This window comes from Pinus tabuliformis, chromosome 1_1 (genome assembly GCF_031772625.1).
Source record: "Pinus tabuliformis cultivar Carrire ecotype Pingquan chromosome 1_1, CPIR1, whole genome shotgun sequence".
NCBI lineage: Eukaryota > Viridiplantae > Streptophyta > Pinopsida > Pinales > Pinaceae > Pinus > Pinus tabuliformis.
This window is the reverse complement of record NC_142297.1, coordinates 213,194,479-213,215,726: the sequence shown is the minus strand read 5'-3', so window position 1 is coordinate 213,215,726 and position 21,248 is coordinate 213,194,479. Positions and strand designations below refer to the sequence as shown.

The 21,248-nt window shown below is 38.4% G+C and overlaps 1 protein-coding gene across 2 annotated transcripts in view; it reads left to right on the top strand.

Moving 5' to 3' along the window:
• The window catches only part of LOC149212293 (pre-mRNA-splicing factor ATP-dependent RNA helicase DEAH1-like), a 445,368-nt gene that overhangs the window by 67,494 nt on the left and 356,626 nt on the right, over positions 1 to 21,248 (top strand). Inside the window, exons 7-11 of one of the 2 annotated variants that reach the window (XM_089391813.1) lie at positions 12,527 to 12,607; positions 12,853 to 12,886; positions 13,003 to 13,060; positions 13,220 to 13,279; positions 13,468 to 13,539. In XM_089391813.1, the coding sequence (XP_089247939.1) occupies positions 12,527 to 12,607; positions 12,853 to 12,886; positions 13,003 to 13,060; positions 13,220 to 13,279; positions 13,468 to 13,539 (305 nt within the window). Of the gene's footprint in view, positions 1 to 12,507; positions 12,608 to 12,852; positions 12,887 to 13,002; positions 13,061 to 13,219; positions 13,280 to 13,467; positions 13,540 to 21,248 lie in introns of those variants that run through there. The other variant, XM_089391812.1, reaches the window with a different exon arrangement.

The following is a 21,248-nucleotide window of genomic DNA, read 5'->3' as shown; positions in this document are numbered from 1 at the left end:
CTAGAGCACATCTAATGCTATCCCAAATCAACATTTAGGACTGCGGCTAGGGCTTCATTCTGAGTTGCGTATTAGACCTTTTCTGGACAGCGTATAGGAGCCTCTTTAAACTGCGTATAGGTATCCTCTTTGAGCTACGTATAGGTCTCCTCTTAGTTGCGTATAGGTCTCCCCTTTGCCGTATCCAAATCTCCTCACAAGACTGTTGCTAGGGCTTCTTTAGGTGACTGTGTCTAGATCTCTTAGATAACCCTTTTCAACTACGTCCTCCTTGTGAGAGGACAAACCCAAATTAGTGGAGAGGAGAGATCAAGAGAAATGTGTGTGTAACAAATGACTTGAGGACTCCTCTATTTATAATGCAACGTTGAGGTTGAGCTGGGGTAATTTGCTTGCTGGCCGACCTTGAGAAATTATCAAATAATGCAAATAAATTCATATCTCCTACATGCAAGGAATCAGATGATCTTTAGATCAATCCTACACCTCTTGGAGAGAGGAACCCAAGAAAAATATTAGCTGCCATAAATAAGATGACCCACATGGAGTTTGGCCCTAGTTGCGAATTTTAACAAAAATCAACATGGTATCAAAGCTTTGGTGAAAAAAGGCCATCGATATAACCCCTTGAAGACACCTATACTGCAATTTGATTTGTGATCAGATCCTTTGACCAGAAGGCAAGATAACTGAACCTCATGAAGATAAGGGAGAAGCCAATTATAAGAAGAATTGGGCTTGTTTTGACAACAGAAGGAAGTTACTCCAAAGCGAGAGGAAGCTAAGGAGAAAGCCTCCCTATATACAACAATAAATTCCAGTGTTGAGCTTCACAAGTGGTCAATGATGTTCAAAGGTTCGACATGATCTGATGGCATCATATAATGGATTAGTGTCAATTTTTTTTCAAGGGACAATGATTGGTTCCATGACTATAGCGGGATAATTTGCACATGACAAGTTTGTTGGACTTGCAAAGGGTGTTGATGAAATTTGAAAGTATTAGGGTTTGTAAACCCTAGAAGTCTAGAAGGATATGACTTGTATTGAAGTCTTGGTCCTAAGGGTTTTTGAAATCCTAGAATGAGACCTAGAGTGTCGAATGCCAATGGATTTTGTACTTGGTTCATCTTCTCGTTAACATGAAGATGTCTTAGCTTGTAGTTAAGCCTTTGATGTGGCTAGACAACTTGAGGATGAAGAAACCATAGCTCATACAATTCATGCAAGGAAGGAAAGGAAAACAACATGCATTAGTAGCTAATGGTGAGGATGAGTATGTGCATTTCTAGCTTGATGAGATTGCAAATGGATTTTAATGATTTCTGCAAGAAGGCAAAGGATGAAGAGGGAGTTGACAATTCCCTACAATCCTCAAATCAAAAGATAAGTACTTCATATCTTTCTTCCTTGATTATTATTACTTTATTTTTGGTCAACCTCTTGTCTTTGTATCTTTTGCTTGGTTATAATCGTTTCTTCCATGGCCTCTTAATGAAATTTGCAGGTACATCGTGAAGGATGCCAAAGCAATGATTCTGGTAGTAGATGGAAGCATCAGGAAGAATGAAGCAAAGCATTTGGCAAGAGGATTCTCCTAGGATTGAGTTCAAACTAAGCAAGAGGGATTTGTGTTCGAGAGGGAGAAATTGTATAAACATCTAGAACTGTGCCAGATGATTGGAAGAGCTTCTAGTTCAAAGGGAGCAAATAGTCAGGTAGAGTGGAAGGATGCAGCCTACTGGAGATCCAAAAGGTCTCTCATGATGATGAGCAAGAGGCTCCCAAGTATGTGGGCTCAGGTCCTTTTGTACTTGTGGAACATTCGTTAGATCATTAAGGACCCATTGAGGCAGTGCACCCACTCAGGGTCGTTGTTCCAAGAGTTCAAAAGGAGGCCAACATGGCTTCGATATACATTGCACGATGCAGAGGGGCATGCAACTCCTTGTTGCACTTTCAAGGAAAGCAAACGTCGTAAGAAGTACCCAGGCTATGCAGCACTGATGAGTCACATCATTGATTGTAGCCATCCAATTATGAGGAGGTAGTAGGCCAACAAGTCTGGAGGGATGCCATGATGAAGGAATATCAATCTGGGAAGAATGATGTGTGGGAAATTGTGCCTAGATTTGAGGGGAATTTAGTGGTGACTTCTAAGTGGATCTACAAGATCAAGCATGCGGTAGATGGCAACATAGAGAAGTACAAAGCAAGATTCGTGACTAGAGGGTTCTCCCAAAAAGAGGGAGAGGACTATGAAAATACATTGGCTCCAGTCACCAAGTACACTTCTATTAGAACTATTATTTCTATTGCTTCTATTATATGTTGGAAATCACATCAGATGGATGTGAAAACCATTTTCCTCAACAGAGTGATTGAGGAAGAAGTGTACATAGAGCAACCTCAAGGCTTTGAGGTACATGAGGAGTCTCGAGGACTAACCTTAAAAGAGATGCCACGTCTGCCTAGAAGAGTACAAAAATCAAGCTCCAGAGGCCACAAAATTGGCCATTTACTCAAACAAAATAGCCACAAGAAACCAATTGAGGTTGCCTTAAATAAGCCACATAAACTTGAGTTTTAAACCTCAGGAATGTTGATTGCCTCAGAACAATTCTCGTCCAAGCTTTAGGAGTGCCTTAGATTAGGTTTCAGATGAAGGTCAAAAACTTCAGTCCAATGAAAACTTTGCCTTAGATAAACCCTAAACAAAGCCTCAGAAAGTACATATTCGTGTCTCAGAATAGCTTCAACTTGACACCAAATTGATTATGCTCTAGGGGGGTCGAGATTTAGGCCTCAGGATTTGCAGCTAATTCAGTGAAGTATACCCTCAGAGTTAGCCAAAATTCGGCCTTTGAGGTAGTCGAAAAACGACAGAGATGTGTGAGCGAGAAAAACTTTAGGAAAGAGGGCCAAACCTTTGCCCATAATCTGCTGCAAGGATGCTTAATGTGCCACAGAAATCTGTGCCTCTCCACCACAGAAATTTTCCCTTAATTACAATTTCAAATAAGCATGGAAAGTCCTCAGACTCAAATTTCTTTAGAACCCAACGAAGGACCAAGAGAAGAAGATAAATCGTTAAGTGCCCAGAACTATCTCCGAAAATGGCCTGCTCCTTGGTTACTCACGACTACTCTAGGCCTTTGAATTTCTCATGGATATTTCAGATCAAGTGCATGAGTTGATGCTCCACGAAGGGAAAATGAACCCTATTTATATAGGTGTGGAGGCTTCTAGGAGGGAGGCGGCCTGATCAAAAAGGAGGGAAGCCAACCATACCCAAATAATTTGAATTTCGTAATGAAATTTTGTAGCAAAAAAAATTGTCATTGGGGTCGACTTTATTTCAAATTTTTTGATAATTTATCCTTGATAAAATCCTCTGTTGACTTTGACTAGAATAGGTGTTAATTTTAATGGTATGTTCTATGTTTGCAACAATTACTTCAATGTCTTACCATCATTGACAGTAATTGTAGATAGAACATCAACAATACCTACAAGAAGATATGAGATAATTTGATTACAACTGGGAGTCCCAATCATATACCTAGGTTGGTACCCATTCACGAATGGTCATGTCCTTGGAGACATGACTCTTCAACTCTAATTATTAGTTAATTATTCATTATTTATGATTGTTATTATTTATATTATTTCTATATATATTTAATTCATAACAGGCTTCTAGGAAGGGGAATTAGCACCTAGTTGCACTCTTTAACACTCCCTCTCAACTAGGGAGGAATCCACCTGTCAACATTCATCCACTGCTATGCGATTGTGTCCATCAAGTGCCATCTCTGCAGCTTGTCTTGTCTCTGTTGAAGTTTTGATGTCATAGTCCACTAAGAAAGGATTGAAAGAGGGTGGGTCACTAGTCCTTGCCATCCTCGCCAAAATGACAAAGGAAAGTCCTCATGTCCAGGGATAGAACCCGTACTAGGCTTGATCCTTAGTGATCAAGCTGTTCAACATCATGCATCCGTCAGTAGTACTAATTAACACTAAGCACTTTTCCCAACTCATTGACCAGATGAGAGGTACTTCCCAAGAGTCCCAAACTGCGAGGGTAGGATGTAGGCTGGGGTATCCACATGGGAAGGTGAACCACTCACCCTGTTCATATAGCGTACTCCATAGGGGAAGGTGAACCACTCACCCTATGTTCACATACTAGGGTATGTACACCACAGGGGAAGGTGAACCACTCACCTTGTGCTCACACGCTGGGGTATGTACTCCACAGGGGAAGGTGAATCGCTCATCTTGTTCTCATATAGCATACTCCATAGGGGAAGGGGAACTACTCACCCTATGTTCACATATTAGGATATGTACTCCACAGGGGAAGGTGAACCACTCACCCTGTTCTCATATAGCGTACTCCATACGGGAAGGTGAACCACTCACCCTATGTTCACATATTGGGGTATGTACTCCACAGGGGAAGGTGAATCGGTCACCCTGTATTCACATGCTCCTGTGCTCATATAGATCCAAGAAGTACCCCAAGCCCCTAGGTGCTCCAAAGCTCAATGTTCAACTCAATCAAGATCCCTCCATATAGGGAATGCTACTCTCTAAAGGCTAAGAACTTTGCCTTCCCTAAGGCTTTGTGAGGATATCAGCAACCTGACCATCCATCCATGGGAGCCTCAGTGCTCCTCCCAACAACATATAGATGTATGATGGCACACAACTCACTAAAGAGCTTCTTCAAAATACACTGTCTTACAACTAGCCATTCTAGCAATGGTGATTTTAGCAGTCCTCTATTTCCTGTGCATCTAGGATACCAAATCAAAATCATGTTAATGAAAATATTAAACTAAACTTACTCCCTCTCACTCAGGGAGATCACAAGCCTAAGCTTGTCTAATTCATGAAGGTGCCCCAGTGCTTGTTTTGCACAATTTTCTTTCATATGATCAGACTCTCTTTGGTTTAAGGTGCATGTTGTAATACAAAGGATACTTCAAACAAGATTGTAGTGATGATGCATAACTCTCATTCCAATGATTCGAGAAGTCATTGATCTTTAAAGTTCAAACTTAGTTCTCACATTATAGTGTGTTATGCATGGAAACCTTTATCAAGCTAGGAACCAAGTAATATGTCAAGTTGAAAGCTCTTGAATCTTATCACCTCTTTATTGCCAATGCCACTTAAGGTTTATGAAAGAGGGTCTTAACCAATCTTATTTGAGCAAACTGACTTCAAAAGACATATGCTTGAATCATAGACTTTCAATTATGCCTTATTCCATATTGACAGATATAGTCTTCAAGAGCGTTCAAACAAAAATTACTATTAGCAGATACATACTTTATATTTTGGTAATTAGACATATTTACCAGTAGTTATTGCCCACCATAATTTATGGAATACTTTGGATTCTCTATATTTTGGTAATTAGATATATTTACCAGTGGTTATTGCCCACCATAATTTATGGAATTCTTTGCATTCATTAGGTAGGAGTAAAAATTCAATATGTTGTAGGTAACGATTGTAACAACCCCAAAATTTGAACACTATGTTGAGTCCTTTCTCCACCAAAGCTCTGATACCATGTTAATTTTTATGGTATGTTCTATGCTTGCAACAATTACTTCAATGTCTTGTCATCATTGATAGTAATTGTAGATAGAACATGAACAATACGTACAAGAAGATATGAGATAATTTGATTACAATTGAGGGTCCCAATTATATACCTAGGTAGGTACCCATTCACGAATGGTCATGTCCTTTGGAGACATGACTCTTCAACACTAATTATTAGTTAATTATTCATTATTTATGATTGTTATTCTTTATAGTTATTTTTATTATTTCTATATATATTTGATTCATAACAAGCTTCTAGGAAGGGGAATTAGCCCCTAGTTGCACTCTTTAACAATAGGTCCATTTTAATTTAATTTTATTGAATAAACAAAAATTTCTTGTAGCATCTCCTTTGGGGCTTCTTGACTACAAAATGGGGCACTGATTGTTAAAGAGGCATATCTCTTCAACTGTGAGGAGTTATGAGGCGTGCCACCTACCATTGGAATTGACACAAAGAGGAGAATCAAATGGAGATGGTCACGGGAACAAATTCACTAGTCTTCATCCTCAAATTCTTCAACAGGTGTAGGGCAATATGATCAGGTATTTGGGCTGCTAGAATGTTACTTCCAATCAATGTGATCCATAGATGAATATCAAGAACGTTCAAAGACCGATGTTGGCGTCAATGAAAACACCATTCAACAGGTTTCACCATTGGTCAGGGAGAATTTACTTGGTTCCAAGTGTCGACTTGATTAGTTGGTGAGCCAAGACTACTTTTGTTTTACTCTGGTCAAGGGGTACCTGACCATATCACCAAAGGGTATTTGGCTAGTGGGTGACTAGATCCTTCGCATGATATTGACGCAGGATGCTTTCCACATGGTTGTAGGATAGAATATGAAGTGGATGGATACATTAAGTAGGCTTATTTAATCTTTTCTTGGGATGGAGAATTTTTTCAGCAAAGTGGACATTTGAGGAAGTCAAGGTGAATACCTCCCTAGCTAAGAGGGAGTTTTGATTTTTAGGTAGCTGCGGGATGTATTCCCTAGCTACTCAAGTTGGCTCATTAAACAATTAAAAGGAAATTAAATTAAATTCTTTTTCTTCAAGTTGGCCTAACAAGGAGACGTGCCCCTTGGGCACCTCATCAACACTATATATAGGCATTCAACCTCCTCACTTGGACACTCACTCATCACTCTCATATCTCTCTCTGTCTCTCACACGTGGGAAGCAATTTGAGGAATAGGCCGAAGTTTCTAAGGAGCCAAATTTCTGAGACAGCTGAAGTTTGTCCAGCAGTTGGCCAGCTTTGATTGAGACTTTCTGAGATCTGTTTTGACCAATGTTGATTGAGTTTCTGAGGTCTATTTGACTTGTGTTGACTGAGTTTCTGAGGTATATTTGATCTGTGTTGACCGAGTTTTTGAGGTCTGTTTGACCCAGGTTGACTGAGTTTCTGAGGTCTGTTGGACCTGCATTGACCGAGCTGCTCTGTGATCTGTTTGACCTGTGTGGCTGACTGAGTTTGACCTTGCACGTGTGGGCCACATTGTTTGCCTGTTTGACTGAGTATTTCTGGGCAGTTTGACTGAGCTGATTTGTTGCTGCATGAGGTCGAATCTCTGCCTGTTTGACCAGCGCTGTATTTTTGGTCTGGGTTAACCAAGTTTGACTTGAAAATATCAGATTGTACTTTTGTTGAACTGAACAATTTCTCCTAGAAAAGATTGCTGGGTTTTCTCCCAAGTTTGGGTTTCCTAGGGCAAAATTTTGGTGTCTATTGTGCATGGCTATTCTACTGTGATCTTTACTGTTTTCCATTGCATTTACAGTTGAATTTTGTGAGCGCAATTGCTTAATGATGTTCTGGGGTGTGCTAAAATAATATCATATATCATTGGAAGTAGTTATCGGTTGCAGAAATTGTGCTTGTCTAGTTAGCACTAGAAAATCAACAGGTTGGGCTGGAATAAAGCACTGCAACAATGTATTGACATGGCCATGGTACTCACCAACTATCAATGTTAAATGATGAACTCTGTATGGTTGAGTTGATCATGTATAATGTTCATGAATTGAAGTATTTAATATTGATCTCACCATGAATAATATCCAATGGAAATTAACACCCAGATTCATGAAGGAAAATTTGCTGTTAACAGAATTTATCCCCATCTAGAGCTATGTCAATTTTAGGGACGAAAAGCTTTATGTGTAGTGTGAAAGATTTCTTAGCAATGGGGATACCTTTGGGAATATTGGGTTGAGGCTCTGGTTTGAGGTGTGGTGTTTGTTGGAGGAGTTTCTGTTGAGTGGTGAGGAACTGCTGGAGCATACTCACCATATCCTACATTATTTTAGCCTGGAATTCTTGTTATTACTGGGCTTCTTCTTGTTATTTCAGAAGGATTTCCAACAACAGATGCTGCTTCTGCATTTGTTTGGCCAAGATTTGGACAAGGTTGGAGCTCTTAGAGTCTTCAGAGTCATTGGCAGCTTTATGGGGAGCCATAACACACAGGAAATGCTTGAAGAGGCTGGTTTTTGCAATTAGTAATAGTGATCCATGGGTTACAAGTGTGGATTAGGGCCTTGGGAAGAAATCATTAGTGTGGGATTTTCTGTGGGTTAAATCAACAGAATGGCACCTCTATGGGGTTCAATCAGTGAAATGGTCTAGAAACCAACATAATATATTGCTGCACCAGGGCTTACCATGGTTGGAAATATGTTATTATAAGAAACTGCAGAAAAGCCAAAAAAAATGATAAGTGCATTTGCACAAAAATAGGTTACATGATTATCACCCTTATCTCCTGGCGAGAGCTTGAAAAAATATTTCAGGTAGGAAGAAAATATCGAACACTGGAATAGCAAAAGTCTTAAGAGTCCCTGACCTTAAGGCTTTGATACCAATTCATATGGACACAAAACAACAATGTGACACACTCATATACAATATTAAAATATTCAAGAGAGAGAGCGAGCATGGAGTAGAAAGGAGATTGCTGAAATGAACAAAAATGTCACGCACTCATTTGTTGTAATTATACATGAGTACAAAACTGTGGGGAAAGTGATTGAAGTTGAACAAGTCCCCAATAAAATATAGTAAAGTAGGTCAGTGATCAATTTATACCAAGTCACCCCAAATGTACAAAAGATGAAGTACTAAAGTACATGGTACAAAAGATTAAGTACTAAAGTACAAAGTAGACTAGTGTAAATTGCAATTACAATACATAGTGTAATTAAATCCATGAGGAATTTAGGGGCTAGGTTTCATCACATTAGTTCAACGTTACGACTCAACACTAATTAGTTGTATGGGTTCTTGCCTCTCCTGAGACATATTGCTTTTATTATCTGATTGTTATAGGCATTGAATACTCTCTCTCTCTCTCTCACACACACACACACCAAGTAATTGTTAGTTTATGGTAGCATCGAACAGGTGTTCTAGTCTCTATGATGTCTAAGAGGCTAAGGAACACGAGATCTCTAAAATCCAGAAAAGGTCTTGTGAGATAAGACTAAAAAACGCCTTAATTAAATTAATTAGCCAATAATTTAGTTATTTCTTAAGTCTAACTTAGGGAAGTTGGTTAATTAAAGTTAATTGATTATGGGTAATTTGATTTTTCTTTTGATACTTCTATTGATGGAGTCAAAGTGATCTAAGCCATTGATCAGGATTAGATCTTAACCGTTGGTTAATTAAAGTTAATTAATTAAGGTAATTTGATTTTGCTCTTGATACTTTTATTGATGGAGTGAAAGTGACTGAAGCCATTGATCAGGATTAGATCTTGGCCGTTGGTTTCCCAACAAAAGATTATAAGAGCAAGTCGAGGGCGTGGAGAAGTGACATCGAGTATCATTTGAACCGTTCGACTACCTAGTTGCAGGTATTCAGCAATGGCGTAGTTGAAGCTAGGGAAAGCATCAAAGCGAGGGATTAACACAGATTTGGGAGCAAAGTTTTTGGTGGAATATTTCCTCATCATTTCCATTGTGGGAAGACAGGAAAGAGGAGGTCGAATTATCTATAGAGGAGGCCATACAAAGTAGTGTGAATAGCTAGAAACCCCAATGCGAGTTGTTGAAAGAGACTTGTTTTAGTTGCTAGGGGCCGGATCAATGTTTTGGAGGCAGAGTGAGTAGGTTCCAGAGGTAAAGAAATGCTAGACATCTCACCTAGAGGCAATTTTGGTGCTGTACAAATTTATTCATTCAGGCGGTGTGTATTCTAGGCTACGGTGCGAGTGGCCAAGCAGAGTGCAAGCAGGCTAGAAGAGGCTAGATCAGTTGCAGGGGGAGACAAGGGGGTCTTCTAGTATATTTTGCTAGTTGAAAATAGCCGGAGCCTTGCCAATTTGGCAGGCAAATTATTGTACTCTTGAATTTGCTGAAGAAATAATAAAACCCTCATTTGCTGCACTGGTTTTCCCTTTGGGGTTTTTTCAGGGACAATTGTCCAAAAATAACAGTGTTAATTTTGTGCGTGTGCATCTATTTCTCAGTTTCGTATTTTTATTTCTGCAACATTTTTATTTTGATGAATGCATCAGTGATATAATCATTATTTGCCGAATAATTTATTTAGAAGACAAATAAACTGCTAACAGTTGGAAGATTAAACTCCAGTTGTTGCATTCAAGAAATTTTCACATTAATTTGTGTATGTGTTATGTGCAATTCTTAAAAATTATTATAAGAAGGATTCCATCATTTTTCGAAGGAGTTCACTTGTATTAGATTTTTGTAGAACATGGATGTTAATAACACTGATATTAGTGATCTTTTATTAAGTAGCCTTCTAAGGAGGCAACGAGTACATAGTTCATTAAGACATAGAAATCAACCGGAACGTTACAAAAGCCAATATTTGTTGTTCCAAAATTAATTGACTACAACTTCCCTTAGAAAACCAAGCTTAGAGTCTTCTGATGAAAACTTGAAAATTAGAGTTTTTTTATAGTGATATAGTAATCTATTGGACTAACTTCGGAAATAATATATCCTACAATAAGAGACAACAAAGTTAGACTGACATAAATGAAGAGAAAGTATGAAGGGGTCTTAAGAGTATCCTCTATATTGACAATCGTTTCCTCTTCCTAGAGACAACGAAGGGTCTCAACTTTAAACTGATGCTCATTGGATAAGATCCATCGATTTGTTTATAAGCTCTATTTTGTATGTTGGAAATGGTAGTGAGTAAGGTATTCTTTGACTTGTGCCTTAGTCAAAGAGACCACAAGCAATCTTTCTTTAGCATGCACGAGTTCCTATAAGTTAGGACGAATTCCTATAAGTTAGGATGAGTTTCAATAAATTAGGACGAGTTAACTCATGTGAATAGTTGAAGGCTCAGTTGTTTGTCTCCTAGTGCAAGTTAGAAGCCGCAATGGTTATTGGTGGTTAGGACGAGTTACATGAATCATTTAGACTCAGTTAACTAGTCAATCACAAGACCATGTTCCAAAACTAAACTTGCCAGATTTAGATGGGTCAAATTGCTTATAAGGAGGAGAAAGGCACAAAATTGATTCATTGTTTTGTAAGCACGAGTTGGTGAGACAAGACAATAGAGAGCACAAGTTGGTGTGCAAGAGCTTGTGTATGGGAATGGTGTACTAAGGAGAAGTTTGTGTGCGGATTGATAGAAGAGAATTCCTTGGGATTTGTGCTAGGATCTAGGATTTAATTCCTAAATAATAGGAGCTGCCTATGTACAAGGATTTAGGAAGCAGATCGGGGTTCTTGCAAGGTGTTTCAAGCTTAGGACAAGCAGAGGGAGAACATGATTGTTTTCTGATTGAAACAGTTGTATTGTAAGAGATCTATTGCTCAAATTTCTATCAATAAAATTATCAAACAAGCAGAGGGTTATAGTTAAGTTCCCTAGAAAATACTGTGTTATTGTATTGAGTTAATGTGTTTTTAACTCTGTTCTATTTCACTGCAGAAGAGTAGAGAAATTCTGTGTCTTGGTGTTACAATTTAGTTTCAGAATTGTTCACTACAGCAGTGCAGAGTTTTCAAGGATTTCTACACTGTACATGTGATTCAATTGACACAGGCCTTCTGCAAGGTGGCTTGATTTTCTGTCAATATAAAATTCCTTATTTGGGTTGTTCAATTCCTTGGAGCTGAAAAAGGTCTCCTGCTTACTGGGACGTGAATCTACTGGTGGAGCCTTGCTTTTTCCCATAGATTGACTTTTGTACTGATCTTTCAGTAATCATCAACCTGATCCTTTTGTATGGACTTCAGATTCGTAATTCCAGCCCCAATGTTAATAAATAATTCCCTCACCTCTGGTCACATATCCTCTGCAAATATGTAATTGTTCTCCCCTTCTTCATCAAATTTACAGCATCATAACACAAATGAATACTGAGTGAATGTGTTGAATATAATCTCTGTATGGGCAACATTGATTAAAAGGAATTAGTTCATTGCCAATTCTTTAGCTTCACAATGGCCTACAATTATTCTCACAGGATAATGAGCAAGAGAGTATAACTGTAAGAATGTATATAGGTTATTGGTTAAGTCTTTTTGTCCGACCTCCCTTTTTATGATTTCTTTCTGATCGCTTCTTGTACAGTATTGCCTTGCACTGCATTGCAATGCCTTGGATTGTCCAGTTATTTAGGGCCATAGAGCTATCCATTTTTCAAAAACCCATCTTATAAACTGTAATGTTCCATCTTTAAACTGTTGTCAAATACATTGAGTGGTTCTTGTGTGTGTTGTCTATATTATTTGTCACAGAAATGCTGTTATTATCTTGTTTTGAATTAAAGGAAGCATTAGAAGCTTTTAGTTTTAAGATGCAAGTTATGTGCTTCTGTTATAATGTGGGTTGAAAATAAACAAAGCTTTTAAAGCAAATAGTTTTATTTGATTGTCTTGAAATGTTTAGGCAATGAAAGAGGAGGCTAGAGAACAAGATCAGCGAGAGAGGGCAGAATTGGAAAGGAGACTTCGAGAAAAGGATGAAGCTAGCACAAGGAAGGTTTGTAGTGATGTTTTCCTCGTGCTCTTGTTATTTTAGGGCAACATAAATGGTCATCTATTGTCAGTGTCTAGCATTTCATGGTTGGAATTTGATGTTATTTTTCCATGTTCTATATGGTTTTTATTATGTTGAGGTTTTTGGTCATCAAATAGAAAAGATTATATATTTCATTTGAAACAATTGTTATGGGATTTGCATTTCAACTAGACATTTACCGATGAAATTTATGCTTTAATTTACAGCTAATGGAGCCAAAGTTGACACGAAAACAAGAAGGTATATTGCTTCATTGGTCATCAATAATGTTGTTCTAGCATCTTTCTTCAGAACTAGCGTTCATGCTGCCAAATCCCTTCTGCAGTAATGACTAACATTCAGTGTTCTATTAAAAGAGGATGCAATTCGGCGTTCTGAAGCTGAAAATGAGAAAGACCTACTTCCCACTCTAAGGTTTTATTTCTCCCTCAGTTTTGGCTGTTTTAATGTTCTCCTTTCTATGTCCAATCTCTTTTGTGTATACCTACTCCCAGGAGTGGAGACTAAACAACAAATGTAACTTTTTTTGGCTATTTTAATTTGGCTTATGTGTTTTTGAATTTGAAAACACAGAGAAATTTCTCGGCAAGAATACTTGAAGATGAGGGAACAGAAAAAACTTGAGGAGCTGAGGTATACTGACATAGCCATCTTGATTTTTCAAAAGCATATACTTGTTTTAGCGTGTTATGGTTGGCATCAAAAAGATCGCTTGAACATGATATTTATCTATCATAAGGAGATTCATTCTTGAAAGATTTCACCCAGATTTAAGTTTATTAATATTATACTTTGTGGACATTATCTTTCATAAATTTCAGGGATGATTTGGAGGATGAGAAATATTTATTTGATGGAGTGAAGCTGACGGCAAAAGAAGAGCAAGAAATGAGGTATGCATTTTCAAGATATAAGCAATTAAAGAGATTCTTACTTGTCATCTAGGAGGGCCATAATTTGTTTGATTAGTATTAGTTCATATTGCAAGAGTTGTGTTTTAATGTAATGTCCCTTTTTTTCGGTATGTGCCAAAAATTCACGAAATTCTCGCTTACACAACCCCAGGTCTGGTCTATATGCTTTGACAGTTTCACAAAACAGAAAACATAAACACACTAAAATGCCCAACTTTAGTAGCAACTTTTGCACGTACAAAATATTTATTACTCAAAACTGATTTCTTATTAGTCCTCCAACAAGAGTCTGTTACGAATAAAGTATATATAAATAATGTAAAATAATGTAAACGATAATAATCATAAATAATTATTAGTTAATCAGTAGATAGGTTGAAGAGGCATGTCTAAATGAGACATGACTCTTCATGAAGAGACACTTGCTTGGTATATAAGCAAGCCTCTCGTTCTCATTGTATCATCATTCATATTCACACATTTAATATATAATATTTGTATCCTCATGGATATCTTTATATTCCAAGTCTTTTGGAGTAATTAATTTATAGAAGGAACTTTGTTCGCTTCATTTGGTTTCAGAGCCATCTTGGCTAATCACCAGGCCTTTGGCCATCAACCTTGTTGTTGTCACACTTGAAGCATTTCGCTACACATTGAGAGATTCTCCATTTTTCAGGTCTTTGGCCATTTGATAAAAAAAAGGGGGGGGGAATTATTAATAAATAAATAAAATTATTACCTAGTCATAGCCATTTTCTCTTCCCATGCCCCCGTCACCCAACAAATCGCAAGTCCCCGCATTAACCCATTGAAATCACTGTCGGCACTGCAACTTGTTGCCCAAGCAAATAGCCATGTCGTCGCTTTCGTCAATCCGCCAGTGGCCTAGACCAATGACACACTTTTTTCCACCGCCGCTGCTCGATTCTACACGAATGAAGTTGTTGCCACGGTCCGACAACAAGCCACTACTGCTTTCCACAGCGGAGTCTCTCACCGCTTTCACTGTGCTTGACTAGGCCACGGCTTCAAACAAACCCGAGCCACCGCAGCTCTGCAACACAACCCAATTTTTTTTTTATAAATTTAAATTAACAAAAAAATAAATAAATTAAAAACAGACTTACCTGGCTGTCCACTGGCCGCGTCCCCATTGCCCCGAAAAAACTGACGCTTCGTTCGCTCTAACCCTCCGCTATTATTACCTATTCACTGTCACCATACATCACACCCTCCTATTCCCGTGCGTACTTCACACCTATCCCAGTGCATACTTCACACCCTTTTGTTTCCAGTGTCTGCATCTCCGCTCCCCCGCTGCGTCTGTCCATCTACACCTCCGTCACCCCCATTCACTTCGCCACTTTCGCTGTCCCATCCGCTGCCGTGCTCACGTCCTACCTCGTCCTCTGTCCCTCCCCGCGTCACTGGCCCCGGTCTCTTTCTCCCTTCCGCTATCCCTGGTCCCTATCCGCATACGTCTTCAAGGCGTGAAGCCCAAGTGCGTTGTATTGTCGGGTCAACTCCGACTGTCATTTTACAGGGGGCACACGAATGTGGACAAAAGTCGTATCAGTTGGGTCATAAGTTACATAAAGTTTATATCATAAAATTATATATATATATATATATATATATATATATATATATATGATATAACATTGGGTCATACGATAATATATATATGATTAATATACATAATATATAACTATACATATTAATCTGAATAAATAATTTTATGTATAAAAAAAAGGAAGAAGAAAAGAAAAGAGAAGTTTTATATTAATATAAAATATATAACTATATATATATATATATAAAAGAAGGGTATTTATAAAAAAAAAAGAGAAAAGAAAAAAGGGTTTTATATTAAAAAAAATATTAAAAAAAAAGGGAGAATATTTGAAATATATATATAAAAAAAAGGGAGATAAAAGAAGTAAAAAACAAACATGGAATCTCTAAGTAATAAACAAAAACAATTCCAAAGAGATGTAGAACAAGTAATCACAATACTTGAGCGACAATATGCTGAGGAGAGAAAGAGAATGGAATCCTTCTTCCATTCTCTACATCCATCATCACCCCCACAGAATGATGTAATCCATTGTACCGAGAAGGTGCAGCTAAAAGATCAAGAGAATGGCAAAATAGCCAAAATCCAGCAAAATAAGAAAGCGTTAGAACACAAACATAAAGATCTTGTGGATATGCATTACAAAGAAATAATGGAAAAGGACGAAGAAATTTCTCGTCTCAAGGACCACGTCGAAAAATCACTGGCACAAGTGAAGAAGACTAAGGTCACAAAGAAAGAACTCAAGAAGCACTTATCAGAACAAGAAGATGAAACTTTGCGTTGAAAGAACCTTAATAAAAATTTATTAAAACAAATCAAAGATCTAAAAGATGAAAATCTTAAAATTCAAAACGTTGAAAATAAGGTTGATAAAATAGAAATCAAAGAACTTTTATGACTGAAAAACCATAATCAAAGTCTACTCACTCAAATTAAGAAACTTAAGGATGATAAGAAGGCATTAAAAGATAAGTTAGAACATTTCACTCAAGAAGAAGTATTGAAATCTACAGTCACAACAGTTCAAGTTGAAAATAAGGGAGCAAATACCGATCTAGTGAATATGACTACTCGATAAGACAAGTCAATTGAAGAAATGACACGCTTAGATGTTGCAGTTCAAACAATGAACATCCCCATTGAATGTTCCATAACCAACTCAACAACATCTTTGCCAGAAGAAAATCTAAAAATTGCCACATGCCCAATAAGGGAAAGTAAAGTCCCATATCGGCATCCGAATCATGAGAATAGACGAATCAACCATGCTACGTATCTGAACCATTCAGACCAGAAACAACAAACTGATGTTCCAGATAATAGTGATGTAATCTCAATCCAATCTTATGCTAACAAGTCGTTACAAAATTCCAGTGATCACAATACTACACAGAAGATTAATCTAGGATGGTCTGATCCCTTCTCAGTGTGACAATTTTGTTTGTCACTAAGAAGATCATATCAACTTGTATCGACGAGGATGACTATTCCGAGAGAGAAAGACGTTCGAAGCCGAAAAAGAGATCAAGCCTTTTTCATCGACAAGCTTTGAGGACAAAGCTTTTTGAGGAAGAAGGCAATGTTACGAATAAAATATATATAAATAATGTAAAATAATGTAAACGATAATAATCATAAATAATTATTAGTTAATTAGTATATAGGTTGAAGAGGCATGTATAAATGAGACACGACTCTTCATGAAGAGACACTTGTTTGGTATATAACAAGCCTCTCGTTCTCATTGTATCATCATTCATATTCACACATTTAATATATAATATTTGTATCCTCATGGATATCTTTGTATTCCAAGTCTTTTGGAGTAATTAATTTATAGAAGGAACTTTGTTCGCTTCAGAATCCTTAGGGCTTCCATACCAGGGATAATGGCCCTTTACAATCCTTTGAAAGTTCCTAGAAAACAATGTCAAACCCTTTGACCAAATGTCCAGGGCTGAGGCCAAGTCCTATAGGCTCTCATCCACCCAATTATCACTGCTGTAGGTGTCTTTTTGCTACAATATCCATTGAAACCCTTACTGTGGTTACCTAGGGTTTTCCTAGCCCTTCCAAACACCACAGTCTTCTCTTAACTGTGCTCAGGCCTACTCCTTTAGGCTTTTGGTCTTCCTTAACAACTTGGCATCCTCCTTTAATCCTCAACCCCCTTCTTGTAGCAGTCTTCAGGCCCTCGACCTCCTTGCTTTCCCTTGCAGCTAAGTTGCATGAAATGGGGAAATGGGTATGAGTTTCCGAAATGGGCACGCGTATGAAACGTGACCCCCCCAAATTTTGGAAACGGGGAAACGCGATATATATATTAGAATTTATGGCATTTAAGAAATGTTATGTGCAATCATAAAGCGTACATGATACATTATAATTTATTACATTTAAAGTTTAAACATTATGATTAGTTTACATCACATTTACTCATGAATGATCACATAATGAAAATAGCAATATCGGACTATCCAAAATCAACCTTTATCATATATCCAAATCTCAAATTCAGCCTTTATTATATATATGAGGCTGCAAGTACAATAAAGACTATGCGGCTGCAAGAACTATAAAAACAAAAGACTAATCCTCATCATCATAATCCTCATCAAAAATAGAAGCAGAAGCATGCTCAACAGTGGATGGTGTTGTTGAAGAAGATGATGGGCCAATTCCACTTCCAGGCTAGACCTCAATATTCAGGGCAACAAGAGAGAGATCCAAATCAGGACTTTCTAGATCCACATCCCATTCTTTAGAAGGACCACTGTGGTATTTTGGACCCCTACGAGACGCAAGGTGAAGGTTGGAGTGCACATAAACAAGATCCTCTGTCTTTTGTGAGCCCAACCTATTGTGCTTCACAAAACGAATAAAACCATAGGTGCTGCAATTCCTTTTTGCTGATGAAGAGCTTGCCACTTGTGAAAGAACACGAGTGGCAAGGTTTTGCAAATGTACACTATTTGCTCCATGACAAATCCACCACCTAACTGGATTCATGGTGCTTCTCTCCTCCAAACCTGATATATCTGAATAATCATCTAATTTTGCAGCGAAATTGACAAATTCTTCCTTTACCTCCTTGTGTAGATGAGATGGAAATATTCTCATAAGGGTTTTTTTCACTCCATTAGCCACCTCTCTATCCTTATGGGGTGCTTTCCTCTTCCCATTGCTTTGAGCAATAAGCTCCTCATCATAAAATTTGGGGTTCAAGGCATGTGCTAAAGTGTGCAATGGAGTGTTGAAATTGTTCCACCTATCAACAATGATTTTCTTGACTAAATCAACAAAATGATCATCAACAAACAAAAGCTGTGGAGACTCTTGTGAAATGATTTCCATAGTTTCTCAACCATGGAATCCATGCCATCATAGACCTCTCCTAAGAAAGGTTGGTCAGTGTTAGCATTCCGAGGAAGCTCAAATGCAGGGGTTGTGAACTTTAGCAAGAAGTCTATCTTGCTCCACCAGTCCTCATCAAGGCACAATCTACGCACCATATATCCCTTCTCCGAATCTGCTTGTCTCCACTCAACCCAAAGTTGACTCACCACCATAGAAACTAATGCTTTCTTAACCTCAACAAGGCGGCGCAACATCAGGAAGTTTGAGGCATATCTCGTCTCAACAACTTTTAACAACTCTAATTTGGAGTACTCTTGAAATATTGCCTGAGATTGGTGGTGGTTGGTGATGAATTTAACAATCTCCCTTGCTTCCCTTGTGATTTCCTTTATCCATGGAACTTTGTTGCCGATCTCCTCTAAGATCAGATTTAGATTATGGACAATGCAGGGTGTCCAAAAGATGTGGTCATACCTCCCCTCAATAATTAAAGCTGCAACTTTGCAAAATAGGGCATTATCTGTGATAACTTGCACCACCCTGTTAGGGCCTATTTGTTCAATAGATTTTATAATAACATCAACAATTCATTGTGCATGTTTTACGTCTCCTGAGTAGTCTTCTGCCTTTATAAACATTGCTCCTTAGGGGGAAGTGGTAATGATATTTATCAATGGTTTGCGCCTTGTATCTGTGCATCCATCTGAGACTATGGTAACCCCATTGCTACTCCAGGAATAACGAATTGGTGATAAGATATCCTCCACAAGCTCCTTCTCATTTTTGAGAAGCTGAGTTCTGATTTTCTCATAGTTGGGCCCCTTGTACCCTTGAGGAGCTTTGTTAATTTCCCTTATCATATCTTGCCAGTAAGGAGAGTGAACAACATTGAATGGGATATCACATGCATAGATGCACCTAGCCACTCTGGAGTCAGTTTCTTTTCTTGCTTGCACGTTCACCAATTAGCAATTCTGCTATCCTGAACTGAAGGGGATGCCCCTTTGGTATTTTTGGATGGTTGTTGTTCACACTGTTGATAATATTGGCGATATTCGAAAATATTTTTGGCAAAACGATGTATCGCCGAGAAAATATTGCGATATTTTTTATTTTGAAAATATTGGCAAAATATCGCGATATTTTGAAAATGTTGGCAAAATATCGCGATATTTTGAAAATGTTGGCAAAATATCGTGATATTTTGAAAATATCGGCAAAATATCGCCATATTTTGAAAATATCAGCTATTTTTAAAAATCTGAAAAAAATTGATTTTTTATGCTTGCTGATATTTTCACCGATATTGCCGATAAGATGTTTTCTGGACCCTCGTCGATATTTTGCCGATACCGATATTATCAACACGGTTGTTCATGTTGTTGAGTGGCACTAGCTCTCCTCTTCCTTGCTTCAACTACAATCCTTGGCTCAATGTTAGGTGGAGCTTGAGGAGTAGCTTGACTAAGCTCATCATGCCTTCTTTTAATTCCATCTGCCTCATCTTGCTCTCTTTGATATGCCCTCCTTGCCAATGGGTCTGCTGTTTTTGTGCAACTTGCAATCCCCTGCCCTCCTCCATGCAAAAGATGTGCCTTCACTCTTGGGTAGGAGCCCTTGTACGAATTACTACAAAGATTACATCGCCATTCCCATGAGCCACCACCTCCACATTTTTGAAGCTTCTGAACATGCCTCCAAAGAGGATAATATTCAGCCCTTGGGTTGGACTTGGGGCTTGAACTTGCAACTGCACCTTGGTTGGAAGCCATTGTTGCAAAAAAAAAAAATCTGTAAAGAAAAATTGAAGAAATAGTAGGAAAAAATAAGAAAATGAATGCCTCTTAACCAAATTAATTTTCTGTGGCTGAAGCTACCCAAAAATTCCAGAAAAGATAAGAGAAATATGGCCGTAACTGAGCCAAAAGCCAAGAATCCCGTAGCCGGAAACTCTGCACTCCAAATCTGCTACTGAAATCTCTTTCTCTTGCTGCTGAAATCTCCTTTGCTTACTGTTCAAAACGCTGTAGCTGAAACCACTGCTCTTTTCCTCTTTTCTCCTTTGCTAAAATCGTACGTCTCCAATCTAACGACTTGCTCAAATGTGTGATGAGGGAATGAGGCGAGAGTCTTTTTATAATTTGAGAGAGGCATCTAGAAGCATCCACAAGATATTTTATTTGTCCCTAGCGTAAAATGTGCTAGTACAGCCGGAAATAAGTTTTTGTTTTGTTTCCTGGCTGCAACGGACCTAGGGGCAATGTTTCCTGCAACATAGCCTTGCAACCTGCTCCTAGGTCTCATTTCTCTATGGCTAGCCCTTTACTCCTTGCTGTGGCCAACTGCTCTTGGTTGCATCCTCCTTCAGCAAGCCCTTCAAGCACTCAAAATAGGCTACAACCTTCTCTTTTTGTCTGAAGCCAACCCTTCCTGGCTGCGGCTAGCCTCTCCTCCCAGCTGTAGTTTTATTTTCCTGTTCGTGGCTAGCCTCTCCTCTTGGCTGTTGTTTTCTCTTCTTTCGTGCGGCTAGCTTCCCCTCCTGCTGTGGCCTCCACAAATCAACCTCCTTGAGGTTCGACCTCAATCCTTTTAGATCAACCTCTTTTTCTTAGCATGTCGGTCGTTTCCCAAGGCACCACCTTCCCTTTCAGCCTCTCACCTACAAACAACAGACACACAGGACAAAATGTAGCCTTTTTCCACCATAGAAAAGATGCCCTCCAAAACCCTATGCTTCCCTAGTTGTAGG